The following is a 20,507-nucleotide window of genomic DNA, read 5'->3' on the forward strand; positions in this document are numbered from 1 at the left end:
AATGGCATTTTTTTTTCAGTACTTTTTGAGCACCGTTTACTGAAAATAGCCTCGTGTGTCTTGTTCTCCTATTCTGTTCCACAATCACAGAAGGATTATTAATGAACCAAGAATGTGAGAATAAAGAGAGGCAAAGAGGATTGAGAGAGGCATAGAGGGAGAATGTGATCAGACAGTAAAGAGGAATCTAAGCAAAAGCAAAATAACTTAACAAAGTTACTGCAATGATTCAGCTCATGTGTTGTTGGGAAGAATGTTCATGCTACTTGCCTGGAGCTCTTTGATTTTCTTTTGGAACTGAGACCCCAGATTTTGTTCATCTTCAACTTTGCTTAGCAGTTGGCTGAGCTCAAAATCCTTCCTGTAAAGAGGATAATTATGAAGAAATGATCTCAAATTCAGTTCTCGTCAGTGCAATAATTCTGCAGTGCTCTAGTGCTTTTCCTCCTGATATATTTCATTGCGTCTCATACGGGCAAGGGCAGGATGATAATCAGACCAATAGCTGCGATAGAATGGATTAAGGTTGCTTGATGAGACACTATGAAAACTTCTCTCTCAATGCTAGTTAAGCATTGTTTAACCAGTGAACAACTGTTTTGAGTGGTTAAATATCAGGGAATATCAGGCGGGAGGTGACAAAATATAAATGCCCCATTATAGAATTATTCCCATTTGATACTTTGGTATAACAACTATTATATGAAGTACAATTGCATTTTGTTTGTAATGCTATATTAAATAGTCCTGTTTAATGTTTCTCCTACTTCTTTAGTTTCTCATCCAGTTGTTGCTTGTCATTTTCTAAATCCATGATGGTCTCCTGGGCCAGTTTGAGGTCACCTTCCAGCTTCCTCTTTGATCTTTCAAAATCCATACGCACTTTCTTTTCTTGCTCCAAAGAACCTTCCAGCTATAACATAAAGATGGATTCCATGTCACTGCCTGTGATTTACTGGGCTGAAAGCATCAAGTCCTCAGCTAGGCATAGATTTAAGAGTTTTCCAATAGATTCAGTCAAGGAAAACAGGTATTTTCATGAAGAAATAATTTTCTGAAATAATATTTATTTGGTAACTACATGTTAATAATTGGTTTTGACTCTTTCCAACAACCACCAGGATGATCAGTCCATGCAATAGGCCTTACTTCTAGACTGGTTTCCTGTAGGGAAACTGATTACATACGATCTTCGTATCTATGTGATAGTCCCCACATTCTTAACAAGGAATTCTCGATATATCAGCTCCACTCAGTGAGACATTCTTTATTTTCATACATTTTTTTTAACAAGGGCTCTTATAAACCCTCAGCATTGCTGAATGTTTGAGCCCAGGCCATGGATTTTCATCAAATGATACCTTCATATTTCTTCTCATAATTATTTTTCCAACCTATGAAAACATAATTTTTAGCTACCATATAATAAGTTGATAGTTGCTGAAAGTAACTTCTTTTGTGGGATATATCAAGGATGGCAAATGCAGGATCATGACAACTACAACCCAGTGCATGGTTTTCAAGATATGTATCTTCTATATTTATAATATACGTTTGCGTGTGATTAATTTACATGTGCTGCAGTACTTGAGGATTAGAGTTCATATTCCTTGACATCGTTTATGATCTTGTTAACAAACAGCTACAAGATGGCCACTCTTGGGCAGACTGGATGGACCATGCAGGTCTTTTTCTGCCGTCATCTACTATGTTACTATGTTCCTCTTGTATCATGAAAAATATTACTCCCAGGTTGTAAAGCTCATATACTTACACATGTACTTAGAATGCAGACTGCTAAGTCCCTTCATGATTCAAAGTAGAATGATCTGAAAACCATATATTTTTTACGTATCATAACAGTTTTCTATCTAATGCGCTAAGTGATGAAAAGTGAATAGGAATACAAAATAAGTGAGTTCCTGTGTGTCTTTTTGCATTTCTAGCAGTGAATTCTTGATAGGGATGGGCCATTGTATATGACAAAATGCCATTTGTTGATAATCGTGAGCTCTCTTCGTAAAGAGTGTGCACAATGTGCAAAGAGGGCTCCCTCTTTTCTGATCGTGTGTGTATGTGCAATGGTTTCCACATGAGTGATGGTTCATGCACGAATACACTATCAGGAAAGAGCGCACTCTCCTTGCACATAAGCCTCCAGATTCTGTAAAGGTCACCGACAATTGGGCATAGATCCCAAATCTAAGAGCAAAATGATTAGTTAATGAGTTAACACTGGAGTTAAAAAGGATTTAATTGCCAATAATTATGATTTGTGTGCGGATCTGGCTGTCCACTATTCTATAATTCATTGCCAGAGAATGGGGTAAAGGCGGTTAGCTTAGTGGGGTTTAAAAAAGGTCTGGATGGCTTCCTAAAGGAAAAGTTCATAGACTGTTATTAAATTGCATTAGGGAAAATCCATTGCTTATTTCTGGGATAAGGAGCATAAAATATATTGAATTTTGGGGGGGATCGTGCCAGGTATTTGTGATCTGGATTGGCCACTGTTGGAAACAGAATGCTAGGCTTGATGGACCTTTCGTCTGTCCCAGTGTGGCAATACTTATGTACTTAACAATGGGCGCATGCAACTCAAAACGGTGTGTGGCCCTGCAAGGGGCACGGGTGGGTCAGAGCATTCACAAGATTTAGGTGCAGTGTTATAGAATAATGGAGATAAGCACCCAGCTTACATGCCAGGATTTACACCTTATACTCAAAGTTGGGCACAGAAAACCACGCTAAGTTCTATTCCGTAAAGGGAGCTCATCCCAGAGCATCCTTTATAGAATAGTGCCGAGCGTGGATTTTTCCCAGTGCCATCTTTAGAATCCTGTCTAGTGCACCAAGTTTATGGAGAATTCACATTCATGATGACATTCATTCCAGAATGAAAGAAAACCCAGATAAAATGACACAAATATTTTCTGGCTGCCCATCCCTAATCCTGGATGCTGAGGTGCAAAAAATGTACTCCAGATATTATATCTCAAGTCCTCACTTCCAAGGCACAGAAACCTTACTGCAGAGAGACTGAGAGCCCTGATCCCTAATGTCCTAGGTACAGGGATTGTCCCACTGATAGACGATGCATTTTGAGCCCTGAGAACCCAAGAGAGAGAACCCTTATTGTGCACAGACTATGTCCATCCAGAAAGCGCTTACATCGTCCACTTGCTGCTCCAGCTTGACTTGGCCTTGGTCAGGGTGTTGACTTTATCCTCCTCTGCCTGCAGGTCATCCAGGGCCTGTTGATGAGCCTCTTGTAGCGCCTTCTTCTCTTTGGTCAGTTTTGCAATTGTTTCATCCAGAACTGCCATTTCTTCAGTTAGATTTTTCACCTAAGTAAAAATAACAATGTGGACACAGCAATGGTTAAACCTATCGTAAATTGTATCAGTTACAATTAGTTTATATGGGTATCCACCTTGCTTTCTCAAACCAAGGAGGGTGTTGCTGTACTTGGCCTGTTACAGAAAGTGGAAAATAGTGGAAGTTGGAATGATAAGCATTGAATGGGAAGGAATAATGAAACAGGCACGCTTGCCATTAGGGTGAAGAACTTTGTATGACTCTAGGATTTGGAGAAAGTACACCACGTGTACGGAAATATATGCTGTACCTTGTTTTCTGTAGCATGTTTCTCCTTCTCCACCTTGGCCAATGTCAGCTCAAGGTCATCGATGTCTTTCTTCAGTTCAGAGCACTCATCCTCCAGTTTCCTTTTCCTAGCTGTCAGCTCAGCGTTAGATTCTTCTTCATCTTCCAGCCTCTCATTCAGCTCCTTAATCTTTGCCTCAAGATGGATCTTAGCTTTAATCAGTTGGTCACATCTTTCCTCAGCATCTGCCAGATTTTCAATTTCCTGTTAAGAAAGTTGAGGGTTTTTTTTCCTAGTATTTATTGTTGCCATTGAGTAATTGGATCATATTACAGTATAAACTTCTTGGTTACAAATGATTAAATTATTTCTGTGTGTTAATAATGAGGAAACAGATTTGCAAATGTGGAAACTAGCACAAAGTACCTGCCTGTATTAGTAATAATACTGAGGATAGCTACGTACAGACTGCACTTGGAGTTGAAGGTCGTTCTTCTCTTGCAGGACAGCCACCATTTTTTCTTCCAGCTCCTTCCTCTTTGCTTCTGATTTTGCAAGTTCTTCTTTAGTTTTTTCAAACTCCTCTTTCATGTTCTGCATTTCCTTCTCAGATTCTGCGCTCTTTAGCAGAGGCTTAATCTTGAAATACAGCTTCATCCATGGCCAGTGTTTCACATTCATGAAGGAGCGGATATTATATTGGAGGGTGAAAATGGCATCCCTGAGGAGAGGAAAAGAATAGCATTGTATGTAAAAGGGGTGATGTTGGAGGAGGGTGGGCCACAGAGGGGGCTCCAAGCCTGACTGGACCTGAAAAAAGCACAGGACTGGACCTGAAAAAAGCACAGCCTGCCAGTGAGCACTGAGGCCCCCTCCCAGATTTCTGCCCCAGTCCCCAGCATGTTTAACTCTGGCTTTGGCATTTAAATATGGACCAGTCAATATTCAATCAGCAGTGGCCAGTATTTCTTTAAACACTGACCAGCACTGGCTAATTTAGCCACATATATTCAGTATCAGGGGTCTTCTGGGCATTGGTACTAAATATTCAGGTCTTTCACAGTGCCTAGCATTTATGCGGGTATGGCCAATATTCGGTGCCTTACTTATATAACTAACTGGACAAATGTAGGAATGCCTTTTGTGCAGTCCTATATGCCCCATTAGCAATGTGAGCAGCAGCACTGAATATCTCCAGTACCTGCATAAAGGTAAATTTTATATATGGTGCCAAAAAAATCATCGCTGAAAAAAATGTTATTCTATAAGCTATGCTTAAAGTTAGGCATAGATTATAGAATAGAACTTATACTCAGGAATCATGCCTAATTGATTTGCACCAACTGAAACAATGCACATATGTGCATGCCTGCATTAGCATATCCCCCTCATTCTATAGCAACACACATAAATGTTAGGACCATCCCTGTTCCACCCATGACCCTCCTATTTCTATGCCCCTTTTTTTCAACTTGAGTGTGGATCCTGCATCTACATTTACACACATAAATGCCAATAAAATCTAATTAATGCCAATAATTGGTTGTTTAGCCAATTACTGGTGCTAATTAGTTCATTATTCAATTAAATTGTGCATATGCCCAGATTTGCAAGCGCAATTTTTAGCAACTTTTATAGAATTAGGGGGATAAAGCCAAGCTCTTCCTTGACTCCATCCCTAGATTTTCCTGGCACTTTCCGGCATGTGCCATGACAGTCACACTGGATTTTCAGCAACACAACACGATTTAACCAGGCAGGAGCCTCTTCTGCCTGGTTACATCATTCTTTAATATCAACCCCAGAAAGAATATGTTTAATTCAATGCTAGGACATGAGGGTTTAATGAATACAAAGACTGTGCATTTTGCTTTGGGAAAAGGCAGGAATCAAAAGGCTTTTTATTATCTAAATCTTATCCCATTTCAACTGCCAGAGCCCTAATCTGGTGTCTATCCAGGACAAGGCCAGAAACATGATTCTAAAAACTGCAGTATTGACCACATGGGTAGACATAAGTAAAAACCAATATAGATTTATCAGAGGGATGTCTTGCCTAACTAATCTGTTAGTTGTTTATGAATGTGTTAATTAATGCATAGATGAGGGTGAGCCAGGTTATAGTGTATCTGGATTTTCTGAAGGTGTTTAGTCCCTCATTGAGATTTCAGGGGAAATTAAAAAGTCGTGGGATAGGAGACCATGTGCTTTTATGAACTGGAAACTGGTTAAAAGAAATGAAACAAACAAAGAGTAGGACGAAATGAGCAGTTTTCTCAACAGAGCAAGGTAAACAATGGAATGCCCAAGGAATCTATACTAGGTCCAATGCTTTTTAGCATATTAGTCAATATTTTGGAAATAGGAACAAGTGAAGTGATCAAATTGTAGTCAAAGCTGTTCATTCATGAGTAGATTATAAGAAATTGCTGGAAAACCTAGGGAGATAAGAAGACTGGACCTCCGAATGGCAGATGAAATTTAACATGGCCAAATGCAACGTGATGCACATAGACACAAATAATCCTAGATATAGGTACACAAAAACGCAACTAGAATGATAGAAATTAATAGGAAAGGAATGGAAAATAAAGCAGAGGATATCATAATGCCTCTATATCAACCCACAGTGCAACAGCACCCTAAGTTTTGTGTACAGACAAGATATAGGGGAATTAGGAAAGATACAAAAGGATCTTCAGCTTTGAAAGGGGTTATAACACAGGTCTTTACAATGATGACTGGGGTGGATAAAGTAAAATGGGAACAGTTGCTTAACTTTTCAAATGGTACTAAGCCTAGGGGACATTCTATGAAACTGATAGGCAGTGGCGTACCAAGGGGGGGCGGTGGGGGTGGTCCGCCCCGGGTGCACGCCGCTGGGGGGTACCATGGCGCGCACCTGCTCTGAGTTCCAGGGCAGAGGGAGCTGCAGCGAAGCGAAGTTTAGCGAATTCGGAGCAGGCGCGCACCGCGGCACCCCCCCCCAGTGGTGTGCACCCAGGGGGAGTGTCATTTCGCTGGAGGGGGGGGGGAAGGTGTAATTTAGCAGGGGGGGCACATCGGCGCTCCGCCCCGGGTGCCATCCAGGCCAGGAACGCCACTGCTAATAGGTAGGACATTTAAAACAAATTGGAGAACATATCGTTTTCTTGCAACACAAAATTAAGCTGACCTATGATGTGGTAAAAGTCTAGAAAGGGTTTAGACAGGTTCTTGGGGTGTGGGGGCATTAACTATTATTAGCCAGGCAAGTGGGCAATAAAGAATAAGATCTGTTCTTTGGGATACTGCTGGGTACTTGTGGCCAATGTCGGAGACAGGATATTGATTTAATTCAACCTTTGGTTTGACCCAGTATGGTACATCTTATGTTCACATGATAGATTCTATAGTGTGTAATCATCAAACATATAAATGGGAAGTGACCGACTCACCTGCAAATGCGCAGAAGAGTCAGAACGCTGAGAGTGTAGAAGTCCAAGCCCCGCCTTCACCAGCAGTACAGCCCAATAGGGAGGAGGGCTTGGACATGGGCGTGGAAATCAGAGGAGGAGGGAGCAGGGAGGGAAGGAGGGGGCGGAACTGAGGGAAACAGACCCTGGGGGGAGGGCAGGGGAGAGAGCAGGGGGGGGGGCATAGGAAAACAAAAAACTTGCCCGTTGTTACGGGCTTAACGGCTAGTAATAACAGATAATGAGCAGCATAAGAACATAAGAATTGCCAAAGTTTCACCAAGACCAGTACCCTGTTTTTGGCAATGGCCAATCCAAGTCACAAGTACCTGGCAGGATCCCAAAAGTAGATTCAATACTGCTCACCTACAAGGATAAGCAGTAGCTTTCCCCATGTTTGCCGTAATAACAGTTTATGGACTTTCCCTCCAGGAAGTAGTCCAAACCTATTTTAAACACAGCTACACTTTTACCACATCCTCCAGTAATGAAGTCCAGAGAATGGTGAAAAAATGTTCCCCTGTTTGTTTAAAATGTGCTACCTAATAACTTTATTCACTAAAAGGAGCGTACAGGACGTGAAGGGAAGAGAGAGCAGGGCAGGCAATAGGGTGGTGCTGGAGACCGGCACTGGACAAGGTGAGTGGGGAGCGGCAGGGCGGCAAGATGGCGGGGGTGGGGAGGCAGCGGCAGGGCAGCAGACCAAAATGTGCCCACCCACCTTGGGCTCTGGCCCCCTCCCACCACGCGGTCTGGCTACGCCCCTGTTATAAAGAGCAGGCTCCTATCTGTGAGGAGCCCTATTCAAAGTCTGTGAGGACATCAGTAGTTCAAGACTTGGGTCTGAACTTTTTCCTCTCTATTTAATTTTTTCATCTTATCTTACTATTTGAGCATTTCCAATACGTTCCCAGTCGCATAATTGGGTTTCAATATAGTAATCTTTATTGATTTGGATACCTGAATGAGAAATTATTTTTTCTATTTGATTGTGGATTTGATACGTTATTATTCACCCTTCATAAGTGAGAAATTGACCATTTAATTCTACTTTCTATTTTCTACTTTTTAACTGGTTCCCAATCCACAATAGGACATTGCCTTCTATACCATGACTTTATAATCTCATCTCTCCCTTTGACCTCCACTACTGGGGCTGGGGGCATAGCTATCCCTGCTAACGTCTGCCATAGCCTTTACTGCCACTGCTTTTTCTGAGGAGGTGGAATACTCCGTTCCTCCCTGTACAAACAGAGGTGAAAATTAGAGAGAGGAGGGGATGGAGGGAGAGGAAAGAAAGTAGAAGGGGAAGAAATAAGAGAAACTGGAGAACAAAGAGGAAAGGAAAACAAACAACAAAAGGACAGTCCACAATGCAGAGAAGAGACAGGAAATAGCATGAAAATGGGAAATGTGGAGATTATGCACAGAATTAAGGGGGAAAGGAGAAGAGACAGCATGAAGGAAAAAGAGAAGACAATGCAGGAGAATGTGAGGGAGAGTGAAGATATAGAGATGATGGAGAGAGAGTAAAGAAAGTAGAAGGGCAAAGAATAAGAGAGAATGGAGAACAAAGAGGAAAGGAAAACAAACAACAAAAGGATAGGTCATAACGCAGAGAAGAGACAGGAAGGGACAGGAAATTGTATGAAAATGGGAAATGTGGAGATTATGCACAGAATTAAGGGGGAAAGGAGAAGAGACAGCATGGAGGAAAAAGAGAAGACAATGCAGGAGAATGTGAGGGAGAGTGAAGATATAGAGATGATGGAGGGAGAGAGATAGATTGTAGAGTCAATCCAGCAATTTAATAGTCTGGATACATTCATACTTGGCCTATCAGGAAGCAGGGCTGGTGAAGACTGTTATAGGACGGGTAACAGTACCTTCTATCCATCATTCTTTTGAATTCAACTCTCATCAGAAATCCTCTGCAGATGGCTTGTGTACGAGTGATGAGGTGTGCCAACCTGTCATCTCGCATCTCTTCCAGGGTACCCAGCAATCCCGCTTTAAAGAAAACCTGTGATCACAAGACAGCACAACTCTTTAGATCTTTATCACCTCCCACATTCTATCCCAACACTACAGCAAGCCAGTCATTACCTTGGTGTGTCCAAACTTATACTGAGTATGATCGATATCAATGCTTCCTAGCAGCTTCTCACAAGCTTTCTTGCTGTCAATAAATTGTCCCTCTGGAATAGCGCTGGCATTCAAAACCCGGTATCTGTCCAGGAAAGCACAGAAACAGCATCCTTGAATTTAGGAAACTGAGATTCTCACATATAATTTTTGCTCAATACTGTCTGTACAACATTTAGTGCCAGATACTATACATGGCGCCAAAAAAAACTGGTGCTGAAAAAAGCGCTATTCTATAAGCCGTACTTAAAGTTAGATGTGGCTTAAAGACTAGCTCTTATGCCTGCGTATTGCGCCTAACTTTAGGCGCGGCCATTTCTACCAACTGGCTATCACAACGAGCGTTAATTTTAGGAAGGTCCCCATTCCACCCATAACCCTCCCATTTCTGCACCCCATTTTTTCAAATCACATGTAAATTTTAGGTGCAGATACCTGGATTCTATATAGTGTGCTTAGATTTAGGCACCAAAATCGGCGCAGATTCTATAACACTGCACGTAACTTCATTGGCTTAACAAGCTAATGAGCGCTGATAACAGTACTTAACAAGCAATAATGAGCACTAATTGGCATTGATTAGAATTTAGGTGCACAACTCACTAATTCTGTAACGATGTGCACTGAAATTCTAATGCACGTAAGCAAAAAGGGGAGTGGTTATGGGCAGGGAAATGGGCAATTAATGGGCGTTCCAAAATTTAGATGCCTAGTGATAGAATATGGCCCAGTGTGCCTAAATCTACGCACTGACATTTACACCAGGTTTTCATTGGCTTAAATGGATGCATGCTGATATTGGTGCTGAAATATCAACTAAGCATATTCTATAATCGGCACCTGAATCTAGAGTTCAGCACCGATTTTTTAGGCACCATATATAGAATCTCCTCCATAAAGTTCAATTAAATTTAATTAGTGCCAATAATTGTTTGCTAAACAGTCAATTATTGGCACTAATTAGCTTATTTAATTAAATTGCGTGCATAAATTGGGCACAACCCAAATTTAAGTGTGCAATTTTTGGCTACTTTTACAGAATTAGGGGATTTCTATACAAACACAAGTGAAATACCACAAAACACTTTCACACATTTATGCTGTAGCCTGTTCTTGCACACTAACCGCGTTAAAGGCTTAGAACCCTTTTCTAGAAGGGCCCCCTAATTATTTGTTAGATTTCTAAATCATCATGCTAGAGCAACTATACAAATATACAAAGTAAAATATAATATACAGTAGATTAAATTAGAATAAAACAATAAAAACATATCTACAATATGGTCATGTGTTTACCCCATAAACCAGAAGAGCAGCAAGTTTGCAGGTGGGCCAGCAATAGTGCACAGTGTAACTTGGAATACATGAATTTTTCTCGCATTCCCTCCTTGGAATGATCATACAGATAAGAAACAGATTCTGGTTATGTATCTTACCTTTGCTTAAAGTCTCCATATAAGATTCTGTTGGGAAAGCCCTTCCTACAGATTCTAATGCCTTCTAAGACACCATTACATCTCAGCTGGTGTAGCACAAGGTGGTGATCCATGGCCCCTGTAACATATGGCATGAAAACCCAGTCATAAAGGAGAAAACAGCAGGATGTGACAGAAACTCAGTAGTGAAACCTAGAAAGAGGAGTCTGCTGAATTACCTGGTGTTTTGGTTTCATTGGGAATTATGCAACGCACAAAGTGTGGATGAGTTGTCCTCAAGTTGGACATCAGCTTATTAAGGTTTTCCTGTAGCACAGATATCCCATAGTTGGTCATTCATACGCAAACATCTCTAAAATGTTTCCAGCATAGTCTACTGTAAAGTTCGGCATTAGTGGCCATTTTGAAAAACTAAGGGGGTAATTCTATAAAGGTTGCCAACATTTGGGTACAAAAATGCAGGGCACTGAGCATGAACTCTAGAACACCATCTGAGCCCCCGGATTCCATTGTAGAATAGAGTATATCAACATTTAGGTTCTATCACTTACGCCATGTAAAAGGCAGCCATAAATGTTGCACTTCAGTGAATAAGTTATAGTGATAGTGTTCTATAAATTGCACACATAAGTGTGAGACCCACCCACCTGTACGACCCCCTTGCAGTTGCATGCTAAGCTTGTAGAATATCACTTGGTGCACAACTGGCATTTATGCATGTGAATGTGAATCCTGGCAAGCAAGTAAGTGCTAGTATTCTACAATCATAGACAATGGTATGTACATATAGGTGCTAAGATTATAGATTTAGAGAATAAGGCAAAAATTAGTACCGTAAATGGGCCATGCTATGGCCAGATATTTAAGCCATCTAGCACTAGATTCTATAAATGATGTCTAAAAAATCAGCAGCCAAAAAAAAATAGCGCTTAGCGCTACTCTATAAACCATGTTTAAAGTTATGCGCGGTTTATAGACTAGCGCTTAGTACCAGGAGCTGTGACTGCATTTACGCATGACCATTTACACCAGTGTAAATCCCATATGCAAATTAGGCGTGGATCCCGCTAATTCTATAGCAACACACATAACTTTTAGGAATGCCCCTGACCTGTCCTTGGCCACGTCCCCTCTTCACATCCACGCACTAGAATTTACACGCACCTCTCTATAGAAAATGTCTGAAAAGATGCACGTGAAAATTCAAGTTATTGCCAATTAGTGCAGATAATTGGCACTGATTGGCTCATTAATCAATTAAGTTGCATGCGCAAATTGGACATGCATCCAAATTTGCGCACGCAGTTCCGAGCACCGTGTATAGAATCTGGGAGCTAATGCATAACTCAGACCTAATAATAGTCCCCAAATGATCATAAACACACTAATTAGTTATACCAGTGTTTTGTTAACCAGGGAAAAGCAAGGTTCAAATCCCACTTTTCCCCCCTATGCTCCTTGCGACCCTGGACAATCCACTTCACCCTCCACTCTCACTTACAAAGTCAGGGTCAGGTTTACTAAGCCCTGTCTATGCATGTTATTGCTATTGAATGCATATTATTAGTAAACTAGTAAAAAAGCCCCGTTTCTGATGCAAATGAAACGGGGGCTAGCAATGTTTTCTTCTGTGTGCATGTGGGAGTGTGTGTGTCCCTGCCCTCTGGCCTCTCTCCCCTCCCCCCTCTGAGTCCTTCACTGTTACAGAGCCAGCGATTTGATTTCGTGCTCTGCTGTTTTCCTTCACTGACTGTGTTACAGAGAGGGTGGGGCAGACACTCATAGGGAAATCGGATATCTCACCCCCTTCACACTTCCGGCTGGAGGCTTCATAGAACGTTGGTGTTGCCTTTTATATAGAGAGATAGGCCCCATTAACACAGGTTAGTAACATTTGCCCTTAAGACTGTAAACCCTTTAGGGGAGAGAAATACCACCTTTAAGCATGGATTTTGACAGGTGAGTGATTAATCCAAACCTCTCAATTATTTCCCTGATATGTACATTTTAACTGCTAAATGTATTTAATTGGATAAATATGATCTTCTCACAATTGTTCACTGCCAATTTTTTATGATGTCCTGAGATAATGTTCCTGTGGCATCACTAAGAGAACAGGGGCCTCAAATAACTCATTTAAATGTCATATGTTGTTAAATGTGTATATTTTTGATCCTTTTTTATGGTAATCTTATTATTAGGTTTCAATTTGCTGTTTTCAAGTTTTCCTTTTTCATTGTATATATGTTTATCTTTGTACATTTTACTATTGTTATGCTATTAACAAAATTGTAAATTTGATGTTACTGTACCTACTGTACACCACCTTGGGTGAATCTCTTCATAAAAGGCGGTTAATAAATCCCAATAAAGAAATAAAATAAATAAATATGTTAAAGAATACTGTCCATCACATGACTTTAAAATGTAGGTGTCATCACTGGGAATTTGTGCCTTATCTGGTGGAAAATAATGAATGAAGACTTCTCCACCTGTCTAACAATCTGTTCTGCAAAACCTACCCTGAAGAGTGCAGAGACAGTCTGGAAGGAAGACCCCTTCTTCTTGGCTCCCTTCTTGCTACCGGTTTCACCTAGAACACAGGATAATATGGAGTACGTTGTAAGTTGCCAAATTAAAGACCAAGGGGTAGATTCAAGGATGAGCACCAAACTTTAGGCGCTGGGATGATGTGTGCTAAATGTGAATGATATAACGGCAGTTATAAAATACTAGCATATGTTTGCAGTTTTGTGTTTAATTGTAGGCACGAGCACTTCACTCACACCATGTCAAAGGCTGGTGTAAGTGCACATACCTAACTGTTGGCAGTTAAGTGCATAACCCCTAGTATTCTATAACCTACATGTGTAATTCATAGACACGCCCCTGGCCCACCCATTCCCCTCCCATGTTCACGCCCCCTAGAAGTTGTGTAAGATATAAATTGTGCACGCAATTTCTAGAATAGCAGCTAAGGGCAGTTGTGCACACAACTGCTAATTGGTGCCAATTACCACCAATTTAATTAAGCCAATACTTAGCTTTTAACTTCAGTTAACAAACAAGTATTAAATTAGGTTGTGCACGCAACTGACCTTATTCTATAAACTGCACACGTAAAGTCGAGAGCACAATTTTATAGAATTAGGGGGCAAGATTAAATCTAGCCATCGTACACAATTGATCATTAGGGATGTAAAGACTCTTACCCTCACCACCAGCGTAGGTAGCATAAAGGGTTGACAGCAGCTTCATTGAAGATTTCTGGTACAAGCCCACGACAGTCTCGTTCAGGGGGTCCTTGTTTTTCTCCAGCCAGCCAGTGATGTTGTAGTCCACTGTGCCGGCGTAGTGTACCAGAGAGAAGTGAGCCTCAGGCTTTCCCTTGACAGGCTTGGGTTTCTGGAAGTTGTTGGATTTGCCCAGATGCTGGTCATACAGTTTGTTCTTGAAGGTCATGTCTGTGGCCTTGGGGAACATGCACTCCTCCTCCAGGATGGAAAAGATTCCTAGGGGCTGAATGCACAATATGCATTAATGTGAGGAAGTGAAAACAGAGAGGTAAATATTCAGCAGGGCTGCTGCCACTTTAAGATATCCAAATGTCATCTAAGTATCTTTAAGCATATTTTCAACCAGACAATGGATGTAATTGTCCAAGGCATTTGTTACGTGAATAGCATTCTGTAAAATTGTGAGGGTATATATGCATACAAGCACATGTGCTGAAAAGGACACATATAAATGCGCATTCCTGGGAGCGACATTTGGGATGGAGTTGTGAGGCAATAACCACTCACAATTGGCTAATATTCACTGTGGATCCTTATCAACAATTGTGTTCTCACTTCCATAATCACCAACTGATATATCTAAAGGTCTCAGCGGTGTAACTTGCTGGTGCTTCAATTTTACACTGCAAGATTTACTACATCCACCTGTTCATCCACCAATAGATAAGATTCAATTTCTGAAATATATCCTATATAATAATTCTCACCTCCAACATTCTGAGGCTACCTGGAACCGTGGATCATGTTGGAGTAGATAATAGTGATGTCACACAACCCACACCAGATTGGCCAGTAGAAGGGAGAGGGGCGGAGCCACGATACAGGGAGCAGCGAATCAGCACAGCACGGGGAATGCACAGCAGCAGGAACAGAAGCCTCTCTCACACAGTCACTCTCTCAAACATACACACTCAGAGGAAAACCTTGCTAGCACCCGTTTCCCTTCAAATAGAAACGGGCCTTTTTTACAAATATATTAATAACTTTAACATTTGTGAAGAGCTATCCTGAGAGAAACGTTTAAATTCTTCATACAGCCTTATACTGATACTCATCTGGGAATTAGTGCTAGAAACAATGTTGGGTTGGGGACCATTAATCCGACATGATTCATGTTTCGCAAACGCTGTCAAGGATACTCCCCATAAGATTAAGCGCCAGCTGCCTGGTTTACTACTGCTTAACCCAGTCAAGATCTATAAATGACACACAAAACTGAGTGGTATCCTGAGACATGTGCACAACTAAATTGGCTAATGAGCCAATTAATGCCAATAATTGGGTACTAGCAATACATTATTGGCGTTAATTGGCAACAATTTGGATTTGCACATGCATCTTGCTAAGCGCTATTCTACAAAAGGTCCGTGTGCAAATCTTATAGTGCGCAAACCATAAGGGGTGTGGCCATTGGAGGGGCATGGGCAGATCGGGGTGATCACTAAAGATGCGTGCAGCATTACTGAATATTGGGGATCCGCACATAAATTACTCTCCAAGATTTACACCAGATGGCGTAAATCCTCGCACCCAAAGGTTGGCATGGAAATAATTTCTAATCGCTATTCTACAAATGGTGCCCAACTTGGAGCACAGTTTATAGAACAGTGCTCCGTGTGGATTTTTGTGGCTCTGCTTATTTAAACACAGTTTACTGAATCTAGTCCCTAAGACAGTTGTTTTGCCGCCCTAACTTTACATGGTTACTTAATCAATTAGCATACTGAATATAGCTGCTAAGGGGGACATTCCATATATGGTGCCTAAAAAAATCAGTGCTGAAATCAGTGCCAAGCGTATTCTGTAATCACTGCCTAGATTTAGGGGCTGACTATAGAATATGCTTAGTTGATATTTCATGTCTAAATCTACGAGCATCCATTTACACCAATGAAAATGTGGCATAAATCCCGGCGCATAGATTTAGGTGCACTGGGCCATATTCTATAACTAGGCACATAAATTTTGAAACACCCATGAAATGCCCATTTCCCCACCTATAACCACACCCCTTTTTGCCTGTGCGCATTAGAAGTTCGGTGTACATTGTTACAGAATACCCTTAGCGAGTTGTGTGCCTAAATTCTAATAAGTGCCAATTAGTGCTCATTATTGCTTATTAAGTGCTGTTATCAGCACTCATTAGCTTGTTAAGTTACACAAATTGTTATAGAATCCGCATCAATTTTGGCGTGGATCTCTAGGCGCGCTACATATAATCCGTGGATAACCAGCTACGTTGCTGCTGTGTCCCCAGCCCGCCCCTAACCTAGCCGGTAGGGAATAGCCAGTTAGTGGAGATATTCAGAGGCACTAGCCGGATAAGTGCTGCTGAATGTTGGTGGTCAGCCAGTTCAGCAAAGTAGGAGGCTCTGCTGTCCAGTTAACCCCTTGAATATCGACACCTATGTTTCTATGTTTCTGATCTGCTTGTAGGTTGCTTGTGGGATGTTACCTTTTCAATTAACTCAATGCAGGCAGCCAAGTCCATTCCAAAGTCAATGAATGTCCATTCAATGCCTTCCTTCTTGTACTCCTCCTGCTCCAGGACGAACATGTGGTGGTTGAAGAACTGTTGCAGTTTCTCATTGGTGAAGTTGATGCACAGCTGCTCAAAGCTGTTATACTGATAAGACAATTTCAAATTAATATTTTTAGTGGCAGTGTCTATAAAGAATAAATCTATTAAGATGTAAAGAAATGCATCCAACATGGTGTACAACAGATATAGCTTGAAATACAAACAATTATGTTAATAGCATAACAATAGTAAAATGACCAAATATAAGCATAATTACAATCAGTGAGGTAAACTTGGAAATGGCAAATTAAATCCTAGTAAAAGGATTAACATGATGCAGTATCAGAAATATACACATCAAAACAGTAAAGCAGAACAATCATATAACAGAAATATGATAAATGCCAATTGAATGCATAAGTATATAAGTATTGCCATACTGGGAAAGACCAAAGGTCCATCGAGCCCAGCATCATGTTTCCAACAGTGGCCAATCCAGGTCACAAGTACCTGGCAAGATCCCAAAAATGTACAAAACATTTTATACTGCTTATCCCAGAAATAGTGGATTTTCCCCAAGTCCATTTAATAACGGTCTATGGACTTTTCCTTTAGGAAGCTGTCCAAATGATATACTCATAATAGGCAGCATAGAAGGAAATCCATATTTGATACTGACAATGTCAATACAATACAAATAAAACACCTTGATAGACAACCAAGAAGGCAAGTGCAGTTGAGACCTATAGACAGATAAGATGGGTAGAAGGACGAAGTCATTGGGATGAATTGAAGGCAAACTACATGTACTGTTGAATAAGGTATGTGGAATTGGTTTTATTTACAAGGTGTGTGACAATCTAGTTTGAATATGGAGTCACCACATATCTTAAAGGCCTAGCAGAAGAGCCAGACTTTCATCCGCTTCTATAAAGTAGAGATAATCTTCAGTTAGGAATAGCCCCCTCAGGGAGTGACTTCCAGAGTGTGGAGGCCACTCCTGAAACAGCTTGCTGGTGGATGTCACATGATGAAATCAAATAGCAGAGATGGCAAAAAAAAAAAAAACAGAGACGTGGCTACAGGTCCAAGTCTGATCCTTTATTAATTACAGACCCAGTCCACTGTTTGGTTTTCCTATGCATCTTCTGCGGAGTTTTTTCTTCTTTGTTTTGTTGTGGGTGTCACATCATACAATTTCTGGATAGCGCTGCTGAACATGTAGGCAGAGAGCCTCAGCATTATCCAGGCAGCACCAAGGTGGTCCAGGGGCAGAGTCTAGGCAGAGCCAGGGGTTAGTGGTGATTTTAGTCCACTAACCATGTAACTAATTGGATAAAGTTAGGCAACAAAAAGTGGCTGAATATCATCAGTACCTTGATTACAGCGTCAATATCTAGGCACAACCCAGCACTCAATATGTGGGTATAAAATAAACCGCAGTGGCCAGTATTTAAAAAAAAACGCTGGGTGCTGCAGGCTGAATATTGCCACGTTAGTAAATGGGCTGAATTTTCAAGTTACTGGCCTCAGAATTCTTCTCATATGTACAAAGTTTTATCCTATTTATGCTTATTCTTTAATGCTGATCCCAGCAGAAAGCTCACATTGTCTCATCCCTGTCTGCTTTTCATTATCGCCTCCATAGTTGCTGTTTTTAGAAGTGTTTTAGTCTAGTAGTTTTCACCATAAGAACACAAGAGTTGCCAAAGGTCCATCTAGCCCAGTATCCTGCTTCCAGCAGTGGCCAATCCAGATTAGAAGTATCTGGCAAAATCCCAAAGAATACGGGAATTCCATGCTATCTACCTCCAGGGATAAGTAGTGGCTTTCCCCAGGTCTACTTTAATAATAGTTTATGGACTTCACCTCCAGAAATTTGTCCAAACCTTTTTTAAACATGGCTATGTTAACTGCTCTCAATGTATGTTACATCTTCTGGCAATGAGTTCCAGAGTTTAACTATGCATTGAGTAACAAAATATTTTCACCATGTGCTTTATTCTTCCAGCTCCACAAGAATTTGGCCTGGAAACTGGTTTCATGAGCCTTTATTTACATCTTCCAAGAGTATTTTACACCTGTTTTTAATCTAGTCATCACAGTGACAGTCCTCAACCAGGAGTCACAAAACCAATTCCTTTAACTCACAATTGTAGTTCATGAATCTGGCCTCTAGATGCCACTGTTGACAGTCACTCCTTTTCCCTAGGGGCAGCATCAGCATTGGAGAAATGATTAACCTTTGTGCAATAGCTTAGGTCGGTGGACAGTTTCAGATTATAAGGAACAAGTGATCCTGATTCTAAATCTCTACTTCACAGAAATTCCCAGAATGCTTTGAAACACAGGAATTGAAACCCCGTTTGGCATCTGTATCTTGCCATCTAAATCTTAAAAGGTGTATTAACCAGCAAATAAACTGAGAAAGAATATATTTAGTTACAAACCTCAAAGATCTCAAAGCCAGCAATGTCCAGCACCCCAATGAAATGCTGCCTTGGCAACTTCGTGTCCAGCTGTTGGTTTATGCGGGTCACCATCCACAAGAATAGTTTCTCATAGACGGATTTTGACAGAGCATTTACATTGTGATGTACCTGGAGGAGAGAAGAAACGGCTTTAAACACATCATCTGCAATGCGATGTCACTTAGAGACTGTGCATGTGCCGTCCTAAATACACACTTACCTGCTCCACTGTCTGTCCTTTAGTGACAAATTCATTCCCCACCTTTACTCTTGGGAAACACAAGCCTTTGAGCAAATCTGCTGAGTTCAGGCCCATCAAGTATCCTGATTTGTCAGCCACTATAAGTGAGGAGAGAAATACAGAACAGTCAAAAACAGCTCTGTTAAAGGCGCAAAAGTTAATTATATAAGCTGTACCTACATTTAGTGCCTAGTTCAATTACTGGTTCCCTCTAAGCTGTGACCCAGAGAAAACACCCACCAAAGTGGGAAAAATGGAGACACTATGAGCATGAAGTAAACTCAAAAGAAGTACTGTACAATATGCAACAGGCCACTTCCACACACAATGAAGTTCTTGTACTAATACAGAATATCGGTAAATTACAGAAGTAATGCTACAGATGATACCTTCAGTGCCGTCAGGCTCAGCCTGCTCTTCTCTTGGCCTCTGCTTGAACTTCATGTTACCATAGTGCATCACAGCTCCAGTCAGCTTGTAGATACCCATTTTCTCCTCATTAGTGAAGCCCAAGATGTCAATGGCAGTCTGCATAAAAGAAATGGAGTATGTTATCAACTGGGTTTTCACATTACTTCTGAGACAGCTATAATATTAGTGACTGAGAATTCCTAGTGAATCTTTATTTGCACTATATTTTTTCATATTTTCAAGTGGTTGGCCATTGAACATAAGGAGTCCAGTAGAGGCAGTGGAAGAACCAAGCCCAGCTACACCTCTGTGCCTCTCTGAACTGTATCATTTTGCCTCATATTTTTCTATGCACATTTCTGAGCTAGATAAGCTGTATTTTGAATGCTTTTTTTGGGACCATTCTACTTATAGGATCCTGGTTACCTATTCCAAGCTGGTCTATGCATTGATACAACTTTTTTTTCCTTTCTGTATTGCAAATAGGCAAAGATAAAACTATTGCAGAAAAAAAGAACAGGGTCCATGCTTGTATAGTGATTCAGCTCATACTGGCCTCTTTGTCTGGCAGGCAGAGAAACAAGTAAAGGTTAAGCCATTTAAGGGGGAAGTTATCAATGTGGGCTATAGTTAAGATATGTTATTTTACTGTTAACTCCAGTTATTAGTAACTAGGTCCCATTGAATATAGCTAAAATAGCATGAGTTAGTGATAAAATAACCTGTCTTAATGGAAGCCCACTTTAATAACTTCCTTCCTTAGTTTGAAGAGTTTCAGTCTCTGGTAATCAGAGCTGAGATTGTGATGTCATAATGCCTCATTCCAATAATGCCTAAGAGCCAACCTTATCAGTGACGCCACAATGGCTTGAATGTCCTATACATGGTTCACTTTTGTTACATACAGCAGTAATTTAAATTACTAGA

At 40.8% G+C, this 20,507-nt stretch overlaps 1 protein-coding gene across 1 annotated transcript in view; it reads right to left on the reverse strand.

Annotated features, from left to right (window-relative positions):
* Positions 1-20,507, reverse strand: part of LOC115473218 (myosin-3-like) — a 59,629-nt gene that overhangs the window by 23,526 nt on the left and 15,596 nt on the right. The window contains 16 exon segments of the mRNA XM_030207999.1: positions 271-361; positions 768-913; positions 3,169-3,194; positions 3,197-3,344; positions 3,626-3,868; positions 4,070-4,325; positions 8,946-9,082; positions 9,166-9,289; positions 10,641-10,758; positions 10,859-10,946; positions 13,163-13,233; positions 13,853-14,159; positions 16,392-16,562; positions 18,908-19,057; positions 19,149-19,267; positions 19,559-19,697. Coding sequence (XP_030063859.1) covers positions 271-361; positions 768-913; positions 3,169-3,194; positions 3,197-3,344; positions 3,626-3,868; positions 4,070-4,325; positions 8,946-9,082; positions 9,166-9,289; positions 10,641-10,758; positions 10,859-10,946; positions 13,163-13,233; positions 13,853-14,159; positions 16,392-16,562; positions 18,908-19,057; positions 19,149-19,267; positions 19,559-19,697 — 2,334 coding nt within the window.

The sequence above is a fragment of the Microcaecilia unicolor genome, chromosome 6, assembly GCF_901765095.1.
Source record: "Microcaecilia unicolor chromosome 6, aMicUni1.1, whole genome shotgun sequence".
NCBI classification, from domain to species: domain Eukaryota; kingdom Metazoa; phylum Chordata; class Amphibia; order Gymnophiona; family Siphonopidae; genus Microcaecilia; species Microcaecilia unicolor.